The following is a 13,554-nucleotide window of genomic DNA, read 5'->3' on the forward strand; positions in this document are numbered from 1 at the left end:
CCTGAGCCCCTTGACCAGGCTGGGCAGGGAGTGGAGGGTTGCTCTTTCTTGGCTTAGATCAGTAGTTCTTAATCTTTTTAGGATCACAGATTCCTTTGGAAATACAAAGATAACTGTGGACTTTCTCCCTAGGAAAATATACATGTAGAGATGTTTTTGCACACAATTTTAGGGGTTCATGAGTCCCCAGAAGTCCATCATTGCTTCCTGAATCTTAGAATCTCTCCTTTAGACATGGAGTCAGAACCTCTGCCAGGGTGCTTCCCGCCGACAACGGGTGATTCAGCTCGCTCTGCTTGCTCTTCAAGGAGGAAAGCTGCTCCAGCAGAGAAGCTGCAGGACTCCGTCTGCCCCTCCCAGCCCAGGCAGGAAGTGTCCGGAGAGCTGTTCCTGGGACTGACTCCCAGGCTGGTGCTGCTGAAACCCAGGGCCTGATCCTGGGATGGACCTCCCAGGAGCAGGAGTCCCCTCACTCCCCACTTCCGAGGGGAAAGTGAATAAATCTGTGTCCAGCCTCAACTACTCATCCCTTCCCTCTCCTCTCCCTCTGTCCCCTCCCTGGGGTCAGCTTATGCACACACGCTGCCCTTTGCACCATCAGGTGTGCCGATAGGTCTATAGCTGGGAGGAGTGGGGCACAGGGAATATTGGGAATATTCTCTTGAGCCATGGAGGAGTGCACAGACTAAAGTAGATGGGCAAGGAGCCAGAACCAATATAGACCAGGAGGTAACCATCCAGGCTTTGCCCAGCTTTCTGATTCTGCTGAATGTCTGGCCCCCTCACACTCCTGAGCTGTCCCTCCAGCCTCATCTACCCAAACCAGGGAGGAGGAAAAGGGGCTTGTGCAGGAGGCCTGGCCCCTTCCTTTCACAAGGACACAGGGACCTGGGTAGAACCTTTGGGCCCTTCTCTTGACCCACGTGCCTTTGGAGACTGAGGTCCCCTTGGAGAGGTGCTGCCCAGATAACTGCTTCTTAAGTGTAGTGGGGGGGCGGATAATGGGGGGCAGAGGCTCCTGGTGGTAAGGAGGGGTGAAGGTGAGAGAGAAGTAAGCCTTACTGCCAAGGGGTCCTATCCTGCCTCCCCTCAGCACCCTGGATCCTGAGCACCACTCCATCCATGCGTTAAAGACCACCTCCAGAAGGGGCCCAGCCCACAGGGGGTTCTAGCTCCAGGCTCTCCCTGGCAGCTGTCACCTGAGAGACAGATCCAAGTGCTGATGGAGGACTATAGCCACAAGGACAGAGAAAGATGCCCTGTTAGCCCTGGGAACGTTGGGGGCTGGGTTGAGCTCAGCCTCCCAGGGTTGGGCAGGAAGATGGAAATAATGCCCCACTTTCTCATCTCCAGCAGTTTTCTGCCTTGCATGGAAAAACCTGAACCCAAGCTTAGCAGACCCTTGCAGATTTGATCCCTCAGTCCTGCGGGAGGCAGAGCCCCAGATGCAGATTATCAGCCCTCCTGGCCTGGGCTCAGCTCTGATTTAGGAACAGGGTGGGGTCTGAAGCCTGAAGGCCTGGACAAAGTGCGCCCTGACTTCTGACCCTCCCTGTGACCCACGCTTTCCCTGCCCTGGGTTCTGAGGAAGCCCATCACCCCCACCCCCAGCATCTTATGACGTGGGAGGCAAATGAGGCCAGATCAGAGGCACCGGATGTCTATTTCCTGTCACTGCACCTGCTCCAGCTCTGTCTCCCCTTGGGCCTGGGACGCTGCTGTTGTGATGCCAACAACAACATTCACTCTGAGAGGGGCTGTTACTAGGCTGCAGGCCCCTTTGTGCCTGCCTCAGTGTCCCTCTGACAGTATGACTTGTGGGAAGCAAAAGCCCAGCCCCTGGGACCCCTTATGTGCTACAGATTGACCTCCCCTGTTCCCCAGCCTCAGTTTACTTATCTGCATAGTACAATAATGGGAATCTCTGCAGCCCTCCCCTGGCCTGCCCAGCACTGGTCCTTCACTCTCTCTGGCTCCTGCAACACCTCAACGGAAGATGTCTGTGGCCAATAGTAGCCATAGGGCTGCTTTGCTCAGAGGTAGCTGTCCTCAGCCCAGGGATCCCAGCCTCTCCTGGACTCGGTGACCAACGCTAACCTATGACTATTGCTGGGCCCTGGGACTGTCCCTTTTCCCTGACTCCATGACCTCTTCCACTTAACCACTGCATGACCTTTCCTTGACCTATGACCCTTGAGCTGGGTACTCCCTGCAATGGTTCCCTCTCTCCTTTTCCTCCTACCAGTCCTCCTGCTGGTCTTATTGGTAGCCCAGAACCTGATGAGAAGTCAGCTGACCTCTGCTCCTGTCCAGGTAAGCAGCATATGCAGGAGAGAGCCTCCTGAATGTCTTCCCCCATGGGAATGAGGCCACAGTGTTCAAATCCCTCCACAGATATGCCACGGCTTCCGCTGCTTCGGAGAGATGTGCTACCAGGAGGCAGAGTTCTCCAGCCAAATGGCAGAGCACCAGGGAGCACCTCTGTGAGGTACGGGGTGGGGCTGCCATGGGGCCCGGGCGGGGTGCTACCGTGAGGGGCTGCTCCAGGGGTTGGGAGTGGTACCATTGGAAGGGGTGCTGATGAGAGACACTGAAGTGGGACAGAGAGGAGTCAGTGTTGGGGATGCCGGGAAAGGGTGAGATCTGGCCCAGAGCCGGCTGTCCCCACTAGCCTCCTGGACTCCTTGGCATTCTTTTTTTGTTTGTTGGCTCTTTTGGATTTTTTTTGCCGAGGAAGATTCACCCTGAGCTAACATCTGCTGTCAATCTTCCTCTTTTTTTTTTTTTTTTTTTTAAATGTGATCCACCACCACAGCATGGCCACTGACAGATGAGTGGTATGGTTCCATGCCTGGGAACCAAACCTGGGCCGCTGAAGCGGAGTGCACCAAACTTAACCAGCAGGGCACCGGGGCTGGCCCCTCGGCTTTCTCTTTACTCAGCTGATTCAACTCAGCACTTCCCACTACACGGCCCGGTGCAGCCTCAGTTGTGATGGGGGAAATGAAACCAGTCCCAGCCCTTGCCTGCTGCCCACAAACTTGGCCCCCAGCCCAGGAGCTTGCTCTCTGCAGTGCTGCAGTGGCGTCCCACTGTGCCTGGCGCTCAGGGAGTCGGCCTCAGGTGAGTCAGCCCCACCAACCTGCAGCTCTGAACCCCGCCTCCATTGCCCCCTACTCTGACTTCTGCTCCCATTGGCCCCGTACACTCTGAGCCCCACCCTACCTCTCCACAGCCCAGAGCCTTGCCCACCCACTAAGCCCCAACTCTGAACCTCACCCTTTGACAGGCCCTCAAATCTGAGCTCAGTTTTCACCAACCCCCCAACCTCTATCAACACCCTGACCTCTAAACCTTGTCAGGCTGACCTTTACATTTGAGGTCTCTCCTCCTCAGCGACTCCCCAAGTCTGAGCTTTCTACCTTCAGTGCCCCGCTTCCAGACTCCCTCTCCCAACTCCCCCCACCTGTCCCCAGCCCCGCTTAGCTAGTGCTCCCCTTCCCCTAGCTCCAGGGGAGCCAGAGCAAGCCCCTGTGCTTGTGCAGGGGGCAGCAGAGGGAGTTTCAGGTTGTGACAATACACAAGATGCCCTCCCTCAGGGCAGGGACTGGGACTTGGCAGAGGAATCAACCCCCAGCAGAGGTGTCACAGCACTTTCCCAGGCAGCCCTGCTCTGCTCCCAGGCCTAGGCCACCTGACTGTCCCAGAGGACAAGCTGCTTTCCACTCCAGCCCTGGTGACCACCACCCTGCCAGCCCCCAAGAGAAACGTGAGTGTCTCGTTCACACCTGCCTGCTCTGGGAGGTGGAGGCAGGAATGATGACGTGCGGTGGCTGGGGCCATTGGGACAGGCAGGATGGGGCTCCAGCCGCGCCTCTGTCTGGCATTCACTCTCTCTTTGGTCTAGACAGAGCTCTCCACTTTCTCTTCCCGGGAATCTGTGTCACCTTCCCTTGCCAAGGCAGTGACTGCTTCAAAGGACAGAAAATTGTGACCCTGTACCCTGAGGGCTTGGACTTCTGTGAGGTGGGCCCCTGGAGAGTCCAAGGTTGAGGTGCTGCCCTCCCTCAGCACTGCAGGCCTTTCTCCACCTTCTGGACAGAGCAGGTCAGCAGCCGAAGCTGGCTGGAGCCAGGCTGCCTGGGGTCTGGCGTGCTCGACCCTCTCAGCTCTGCGTGATGCCAAATCCAGGGCAGCAGCTGGAATTTTCCAAGTCTCCATGATGTGCCCCTCATTTCTGATGACTCTGTATGTTCTCTGGGGACTGGCTGGCTGACCTCGGGGGGAGCGAGCGAGGAGTCCAGGGAGGTTCACTCAGCCCATGGCCCACTTAACACTTTTCTGCCCCCGTGAGTGGGGGAGAGGGGCAACAGGAGGATGAATGAGCCCATCTCTTCCTGCAGCTGAAAGGGTCCAGCTCAGGCTGCACTGCAGGCTGCAGCCAGACCTGTGTGGCAGGGACTCCCAGGTGTCACGGGGCTGTGGCTCAGCCCTGCTACCAGGAGTGCTGCCAAGCCTCGGTCTCAGGCAGCTGCCTCCAGCTGGATGGGAACCTCCACTTCACCTGGGCAGCCCCAGGGGCCCAGAGCAGCCGCCTGCACTGGGCCCTGGCTGGGGCAGTGCTGCAGCTCCTCCACTGTGCCCTGCTGCCATTCTTGCTCCCCTGGCTGGGCCCAGCAGAATCAGGGGACAGCAGCCAGGAAGACCCTGTGGGCCTGCAGGTCCCGAGGCCCGCCCCCAGCTCTGATTCCTGTAGCTCTGTCTTTAGTGAAAAGGATTTATCAAGTCCACAGCTCTGGCCTAGGCCTGAACACGGTGCCCTCCAAGGGGGCAGGGCCTTAGCGCCAATCCAAGGAGAGGCTGGGGTTTGTCTGGAAAAACAGAACAACCCCCTGTCTGACCCCCATCAAGTGGGAGGACCCCAGAGTCCTGCAGGGACAGTTTCTTCATCTGTGAAAAATGTCCGGCCTCATGCATTTCTCCCAGCCTTTGACTTTAAGAGAGGGGCTGGAATTGGGGTTCCCCTGCTTTCCTGCGGTGACTCCCACCCCCTTTATCTCTAAGGATCGGTATCAATCCCCTGTCCCCTCATCCTCCACAGAACTTTGAAACCAAATTCAAATAAACTTGAGCTACGTGTGTGCTGTGGATATTTCTAGGAAGAGGAGAAGACTGGGAAGAAGGTGACATCTGTTTCTGAAGGAGGTTTACATATACAGAGTCGGACTAGTCGTTAGGGCGGCAACTCCCAGTTTAGGGAAAGAGGTGGGGCACTGGTTAGAGTCACAGGGGTCACTCCTTCCCCAGCTCTGACCCTTCAGTTTGGGTCAAAGCTTGAGAGAAGGTGTATTCATTAAGATAGTTCATTCATTCATTCACTGATTCAATAAACACGCTCTGAGGGCCAACTGTGTGCCAGAAACTGTGCTGGGGTGATGAGGAGAAGACACAGCCCTGTCCTCAGGGGGCTTACAGCTTAGTGACACGCTGACAGGCCGAGAGAGAGACCAGACAGACCTGGACTCCCTTATCTGGGCTGGCCCTTTTTGCCCCTCTGGAGCAACTTACTTATCTTAGATGGGAAAATCCAGGCCCAAAAGGAGAAAGGCCTTGGCCCAGTGCACGTGACCAGGTGAATCCAGGGAACCGGGCTTGAGAACAATAAAGTGCACCCTCAGGCTGTCTTGAGAGCTGGGGGGCCCCTCCCCGGCCTCTATCCTCCCCACGGAGGAGGAGAGAGGACTGGGTCTCAGCACTGGACTGCATACGAACAGTGTCACACCCTTCACAAAGTGCCTTTCCATCCATTACCCTCAAACAGCCCCATGAGGCGGGCAGGACCGAGTGCTCCCCATCACACACACGTGGTTCACACGTCATTCACACGTCTCACATGCAGACACACACAGGAGGCTGAGGGAGGAAATACGGCAGTGTATGGCAGTGTCACAGCACAGAAGTTGGAGTCAGACTGTCAGGTGAGGCCCAATTTTGCCACTTGCTCGCTTCGCTGCAGGACCTTGGTCAACTTTTATAGCCTCTCTGAGCGTCGCTTTCTCCACCTGGAAAATGGGAGTAATGGTTCTTCATAGTGTTGCTCTCCTTGAAGCTAGGACAGGGTCGTTATTTGAGCTGGAAGACTTTCAGCAGAGCCCTGAGTTGGCCCGCCTGGAAAGAGAGGAGTTGGGGATGGAATTGAGGAGAAAGTAAAAATGCATTATCTTTCCCCTTAGGGCAGACGTGACCATCTTCCTTCCAGGCCCTGGGCCGGGAGCTCTGGCCCCATGACTTAGAGGGCCAGCGGTGGAAGTTAAGGCATTCGTTAGGAAAACCTTTCCGGAATACGGAGCCCAGTGTACCCCAGGCCCTAAGGAGTTAATGGGGGCGGGGAGACCCCCATGATTGGCACAGGCATGCTGGGACTTGCAGGCTGGCTGACCATCTTGTAGCGCGGGGGCTGCTGGGAAATGTAGTCACTGGCCGGCCCAGGGCCGCAGTGTCCCGCACAGGAGCGGTGACAGCTCAGGAGGTAGGCGGCAATGGCAGGGGACTGGGAGCAGGTGCAGGGCAGGGAAGCCAGGGCAGGGCTGGGTGGGAGGGGGTGGGCAAGCTGAGGGCTGGGACCCCTGGCCTGCTGCTGTCAGAACCAGACACCCCCTGGCTTGTGGCTGATGCAATGGGGCCTGCCGGGCGGCGGTGAGGGCCAAGGAGCAACGGGATGCTTTTCCCGTCTCCAGGGAAAGAGGAACGGGACCGGGGTCCTTGTCCAGGATGAGACCCTCCCTTCCCGAGAATAACAGGATGTCCCCCGTAACCCCGTGCAGACGCACACCACTGACACCTCCCAGAGAGACGCCAGCAGGACTAATACAGCTCCCCCAAAAGGGAGGCAGAGTCCCATCCCAGGAGGAATGGGACCATGTCCCTCTCTTCAGTAATGGGACCAGGTACCCCACTTCCAACAAGTAGACTGGACCCCACTCAGGAACAACGGGTTCCCTTCTAGACAAAGGGCGGTACAACAAACTACATCCTACAAGGGGCAAAGAAACAGCCCCTCTCCCTAGAAACTAAACTCCCATTCTAGGGAGGAGGAAGAGGAGGATGATCAGGCCTCATCTACTTTCTCCCTGCACAAAGGCCCCTCCTCCCTGCCCCCAGCCCTCTGAGGCAGCTCCATCACCTCCTGGGTAACTCGTTGACCTAAGGGGGCTCCCATCGGCCCTCCTCCAGGTGTGTCTGCCCAGCAGGGGCCAGCATGGACCAGTCTGTGGCGATCCAGGAGACCCTGGCGGAAGGGGAATACTGTGTCATCATATCCTTCCTGGTGCTGAGCTCCCCACCCCGGCGCCTGCCCTGGCCTTGGAAAGTGGAATGGAAGGTGTCTATGTGCCTATCTGCTCTCCTCTCTCTCTCTGTGCCATCAGGGGGAGAAGGAAACCAGAATTTACTAAGTATTTACTCAGTACTGGACTCTCTGCCACATGCTGAATACTCAGTTATCCTCCCAACCCCTGGCGAAGTTGGGGAGTTTTATCCCCATTACACAGATGAGGAAGGCTCAGAGAGGTGAAGCCACTTGCCCAAGGTCACACAGTGAATCTTGGTGGGCAGGGAAGGTGGGGCGGGCTGGGTTGGGAGAAGCCTGGCCTCTGGTTTTGTTCTGGTTTCCCTTGACCCCGAGCAGCAGGCAGTGCAAGGTGTGCTGTGTGAGGGAGACAGCACGCAGAGCCTCCTCCTGGGACTCGTGCGCTCCCGCCTGGAACGTGGAGGCCAGGAACACGCGTAAGTGGGGGTTTGGTCCTTGCCTGTGTGGGCCATGGGGTTATTCTTCACTGTTCCCTCCAGCTGGACTTCAACCATCCCTCTGGGGCAGAGTCTGAGTGTTCTAGAATAATTGTAAGCATGACGGTTAATATTTTTTGAAGACTATATTCTAAGCCTTTCATATGTATTAGCTCATATAACCCTCAAAATATGATGAGGAAGCTTCTGGAGAAGAGGCATTTTACCACACTGGCCCAGATCTTGAGCCTCGTGGCTTGACTGCCTGAGTTCAAATCCAGGCTTTGTTACTTCTGAGCCACGTGATCTTGAGTAAGTTGTTTTAATCCTCTTTACCTGAATTTGTCCAGATTAAAGAGAGTTATTACATGTAAAGTGTTTAAAACACCGTGAAGCCCATAGAAAGTGCTCAATAAACGTTGCCCAGTAATGCCCACGTATTACCCAGGAACATTAGAGAGAAGAAATACTACTTGTCAAAGGTCTCATAGCCAGAAAGTGAACCCCAGGGTCTCAGAGCTGGGAGGGAGGGGCCTTAGACATTTTCTAATCCACCACCCTCACTTTATAGGTGGAGAAACTGGGGTTCAGGAAGGGAAGGGGGGTGGCTAAGGTTGCACTGTTCCTGTCACAGGCAGGGCTAGAATGCATGATGGATAGATTGAGCACGTGTTTTACTAACAAAGCAGTGGCTCCCCCAAGTGAGACAAGTTGAGCTTTGATGACCTATCCATAAAATTGCAGTCTCTGATGGGCACCGTGAACAGAGAGGGCATGAGGAGTGTGCATAGCTGGGCATCACCAGCACAGCCCTAGGGACCAAGGAGGGAGTGTGAGCACCCCGAGACCTCCACGATGGGCCTGAGGGACGGCCAGCAGGCCCCATCCTCACCTCTGCTTCCTGCCCCTAGTCTCTTCCTGTATACGCACCGGAGGATGGCCATTACTGGGGACGACGTCTCTCTGGACCAGATAGTGCCGATCTCGCGGGATTTTACGCTGGAAGAAGGTGCCACAGGGGGCTGGGTGGTATGAGTCCCTCTCCTCTGGGCCCCTAGGTCATTTCTGCCCTTTTGGGGGCAGGCATGGGAGCAAGGATGGCGCTGGGCCTGGGGTGCTCATGCTCACTTGCTAAGGGCCTTTTTCTTTTCCTCCCCACAGTGTCCCCAGATGGCGAACTCTACATTCTTGGTGAGCGGTCCTTTCAGTCTGGGTCCCAGCTGGGGCAGGGGTACAGGATCTGCAGAGAGAGGAATGGTGTGAAGTCAGAGCACCCTCCAACAACCTTACTGTGGCAAGCGAGGCCCTGCGGGATGCGGCCCACCCCCTCTCCAGCCTCAGCTCCCTCTTTGCCTGCTGCCCTCGGAATCTTCTGATCGCTTCCATCACCTCAAACAGGATCCTTCTCAGCACGGAGCCCCTGCACATGCTGTTCCTTCTTCCTGAAACCCTTCACACCTCTTTCCACTTCACCAACTCATCCTTCAGGGCTTCAGTTCACACGTCACTTTTCCCAGGAAGCCTTTGTTAAACTCCTGAAATTGTTTGTATCTCACGATACACATTCTTTTTTTCTCATCCCTGCCAGCTTTCTGTCATTCACAGGGATTTAAGTATTTACGGTGACCTATTTCATGTCTGTCTTCTTTGTTAGACTGTAGTAGTAGCAGTAATTAATAATAATAAGAATAATAGAAGTGAATATTCAATCAATGATTATCTTGTGCCAGGCAGTATGCTGAGACCTTTACACACATCATATGGTGCTTTCCTCACAACTCTGTGAGGTCATCACTGTTTTCATCCCCATTTTATGGACAAGGTAACTGAGGCCCAGAGAATTCAGTACTTTAGGAAGACGTGGAACCCGGATTCAAACTCGGAATCCAGACTCCAGAGCCCACACTCTGGATGACTCTGCTAGATCACTGCACCCCTTCATTAGTTCAGCACATGTTCGTGGGTGCTCACCATGTGCCTGCGGGTGCTGGGGTTGCTCTGAGCAAGACGCTATCCACAGTCTAGCTCCCTGAAGACAGGCCCCGTCTGTTCTCCTCGCCCTGGTATTCCCAGGGCCTAGCACGTGCCTGGCTCAGACAGGTAGACTGACGGACAGACAGCCCCTCCCATCTGCCTCTCTGTGCCTTTCGTTCCACTTCGGGGGATAGACTACAGGTCAGAGACCTTGTTCTGGGGCCGGCTCCGTGGCTTAGCGGTTAAGTGCGCGCGCTCTGATGCTGGCGGCCCGGGTTCGGATGCCGGGCACGCCCCAAGGCACCACTTCTCCGTCCAACCCGAGGCCGAGTCCCACGTACGGCAACTAGAAGGATGCGAACCTATGACATACAACTATCTACTGGGGCTTTGGGGGGAGAAAAATGAATAAATAAAATCTTTAAAAAAAAAAAAAAAAGACCTTGTTCTCTTCCAGCAGCATCGCGTGCTGCTGTGGCCAGGCTCACTGACCTTTTAGGGCCTTGGTCCACCCCCACTGTGGAGTGAGGATGGTTAATTTGGAGCTGAGGGTACGGAGGGTTCCCTTATTGCCCCAGCAGCAGCCTTTAGTGTATTGCTTAAGGGGCTTTGGGAGTGTGGGCTGCTGACCCTCCATTCTGGGGACTCCAGTCTCAAGATGCAGCTAAGCACTTAGCTCCTGGAGGCCAAGGGCTCATTTCCTGCCTCCTGTCTGCAGGCTCAGATGTGACCGTCCAGCTGGACACAGCGGAGCTCAGCCTCATATTCCAGCTACCCTTTGGTTCCCACACCAGGATGTTCCTCCAGGAAGTTGCCAGGGCCTGTCCAGGTAGGTAAGAGCCCAGTCTCCCTGTGGGGGTTGGCGGGCACTGATCTACCCACTACAGTTGACTTTCCACATTTTGGACCCACACTCCACAGCTTCTGTGCCCTCTCAAAGTTACTGGCATGAGACCACAATGCCCCCAGGCCTCCAGCCAACCATGATGTTTGATTTTCAGTTTTCCTGTTTCTGGACCTGAGTTGTAACCCCAGCAGGACCCCTTTGCCCTCCTGGCTCTGGGCAGGGCTGCACAGGGTGGGCTGTGATTCTGATGCAGAATCTCTGACCAGTTGGCAGGGGTCAGCAGCTTCTAGAGGCCCATCTTCCCTCTCTCTGCCAACCACAGCCAGAACCAAGGGAAGTCTATCAAATAGGCTCTCCTGCCCTGTCCCCCACTGCCGCTGAGAAAATGGCCTAGCTGTGGCCTAGCAGTGAGACGTTAGTGGTAGGGCAGAATTTGTTTAGATGAGAAGATCAGCCAGGCAGGTGAAGAAGAGTTTGTACAGAGCAGAGATCAGCCATAGAACATGCAAATTCAAGCCACCAGCTGCTGGGCCTTAGCTGTTTGCCCAACACTATTACTCATTTCCTTCCAAGCTAACATCTTGTCTCTTCAGAATGGGAGGTGGGCTTCCCTTCTGTCATGGTCTCACCACGGAGCCTGAACATGGGGGAAAGGACGTAGAAACAAGATTATAGAGCCTTGAACGCCTGGTTAAGGGGTTTAAGGTTTATTCTACAAGCAGGAGGAAATTTATCTCCAAATCTTAAACTAATAAGGATAACTTCTTTTATGATTATTAGTAGTCGTTGTAGGAGGGGTAATAATAGTAATAACAGCAAAGAGCATGGACTTTGAAGCTACGCAGCCCCTTGCTTTTGAAAGTTATCTTTGCTGGACCCTAGCTGTGTGACGTTGGGCAAACCACCTCACCTCTCTGAACCTTGGTTTTGTAGACCTCTTCTATATGTAAAGAATATCTTCCTCATGGAGTTACAAGAATTAAACGAGATAACACATGTAAAAGTGCCCAGCACATAGTAGGAACTCATAAAGTTTCCTCCTTCTGTACAAGAGGGCCCAAACTTAGCTAACATTCATTGTTGACTTATTGTGTGTTAGACACTGTTCTTTTCACATTATCTCATTTTCCTTACCACAACCTTACAAGGTAGGTATTATCAATGGTTCCATTTTACAGATGAGGAACCTGAGACTCAGAGAGGTTAAGTACCTTGTCCAAGTACATCGCTGGTAAACTACAAAGCCAGGATTAGAAAGGATTAGGAAGTCTCCTCCAGGGCCGGCCCAGTGGTATAGTGGTTAAGTTCGTGCGCTCCACTTTGGCGGCCCGGGATTCGTGGGTTCAAATCCTGGGCGCGGACCTACATCACTCATCAAGCCATGCTGTGGCGGCATCCCAAATACAAAAAAAAAAAGAGGAAGATTGGCACAGATGTTAGCTCAGAGCCAATCTTCCTCACCAAAAAAAAAAAAGAAGAAGAAGAAGAAGAAGAAAGAAAGTCTCCTCGAGAGCCTGAAGTGTTGAGTTTTGCTCTAGTGCTTCCTAAACTCATGCCAACCCGTCGCATATAAATGGCTCAGGGAAGGCTTCATGGAGGAGGTGATGTTTAAGCTGAGACTTGAAGGATGAATGAGTTCTTTCCCAGGCAGACAACAAGGGAAAGAGGGCAGTGGAAGGAAGAGCAGGTCACTGGGTAGGACTGAACTTGCTGTAGTAGGAGGGTGTGGAAAGAGCCGAGCCAGGAGAGGCCAGCAGACAGCTCATAAAGGGTCTTAAATAACCAACAAAGAGCTCGGACTTTGCCCTCTAGCTTGTTGGGAGCTGTAGGAATTTTAAACCGAGGAATGACAAGGCAGGATTTGCATATTATAAAAGCTCCTCTGGCAAACTGATGCAGAAGGGGAGAGCCTAGAGCAGGGAGATCAACAGGAGTGTACTGCAGTGCTTCAGGCATAAACATGGGGCATGGGGAATGGGGAAGAGACGGTGGATGGGAGAGAGCAAACTGATGAGCACGCACCGTGGAGGCAGTGAGTTAGGGTTGTGTTCACAACTTTACCCCCAGTGGTTAAAACAACGCCTGGTGCGTAGTAGGCACTTAAGTATTTGCTGAATGGATGAATAGAGCTTGGTGCCTGGCTATGAGAATGAAGAAGAGAGAGGAGTTGAGGATGACTTCTCTCTTTTAGGCTTAAGTATCTGTCTGTCCCCCTTACCTACTCTTCCTTCTGGGGTCCACACCTGGGGTAACCAGCAGGGTAACTGCACTAACTCAACTTCTCTGAGCAACTGTCACAATGTGGACTTCCTCAGGGAGGGCCCTGGTGAGAGGGGACTGTCAGAGCTGACCAGCTCTTGGATATCCACCAGCACAACCCTTGTGTTTTACAGATGAAGGGACTGGTGTCCAGGATGAGGTTACAGGTGAAAGAAACTAGGTTTTTTCCACCGAGTCCTTGGTGGATAATGTTGCGCAGCACAAAAGGCCACAAAGTGCGAGTGCCTTGGCCAAGAGACAGCAGTTAGAGAAAAGAATTAGCTAACATTAATTGAGTACCTACTGTGTGCCAGATAAATGCACAACAATCACGTTCTCCTGTCCAGTCTTTTGAGCAATACTAAAAAGTAGATCCCCTATTTTATAGATGAGTAAACTGACATAGAGAAAGTAAGTAACTTATCCAAGGTCATTCATCAATTGAAGTAATAGGACCAGCTTTGGAACCCCATGGCCTGACTCCAAAGCCCACAGAGTCCAGAGATCTCAGTTCTGGATTTAAATGTGGATAATACATTTTATTTCTTCAGGCTTTGGCTTTATTATTTGTACAACGGAAATATGAACTTGCCTTATCTACCACTCCAAGGGTTCTGTGAGCATCAGATGCGGCTGCGTATGGGTCAGTAGTATGAAAATGCTGAAAATAATTTAAAAGCTTTGTCTGG

The 13,554-nt window shown here is 53.7% G+C and overlaps 2 protein-coding genes across 4 annotated transcripts in view; both read left to right on the forward strand.

Annotated features, from left to right (window-relative positions):
* Positions 1 to 1,033: 1,033 nt before the first annotated feature.
* LOC147914090 (uncharacterized) lies at positions 1,034 to 6,274 on the forward strand. Its single transcript, XM_087446253.1, is given in 7 exon segments — positions 1,034 to 2,313; positions 2,395 to 2,471; positions 2,473 to 2,488; positions 2,943 to 3,123; positions 3,684 to 3,773; positions 3,935 to 4,026; positions 4,404 to 6,274. Coding segments are annotated over 7 exon segments (1,215 nt in total). The 5' UTR covers positions 1,034 to 2,214; the 3' UTR covers positions 5,064 to 6,274.
* A 1,399-nt stretch (positions 6,275 to 7,673) lies between these two features.
* The window catches only part of INPP5B (inositol polyphosphate-5-phosphatase B), a 48,705-nt gene continuing 42,824 nt past the window's right edge, over positions 7,674 to 13,554 (forward strand). For 2 of the 3 annotated variants that reach the window (XR_015555785.1, XM_087446249.1), the window contains exons 1-4: positions 7,697 to 7,785; positions 8,697 to 8,794; positions 8,947 to 8,976; positions 10,478 to 10,588. Coding sequence is in view for 2 of the 3 variants with exons in the window: in XM_087446249.1 (XP_087302375.1) it covers positions 8,722 to 8,794; positions 8,947 to 8,976; positions 10,478 to 10,588 (214 nt within the window). In the remaining variant the exon portion in view is untranslated. Of the gene's footprint in view, positions 7,786 to 8,696; positions 8,795 to 8,946; positions 8,977 to 10,477; positions 10,589 to 13,554 lie in introns of all 3 variants that reach the window. The other variant, XM_087446250.1, reaches the window with a different exon arrangement.

This window comes from Ceratotherium simum, chromosome 22, assembly GCF_057802395.1.
Source record: "Ceratotherium simum simum isolate JZ-2026a chromosome 22, ASM5780239v1, whole genome shotgun sequence".
Taxonomy (NCBI): Eukaryota; Metazoa; Chordata; class Mammalia; order Perissodactyla; family Rhinocerotidae; genus Ceratotherium; species Ceratotherium simum.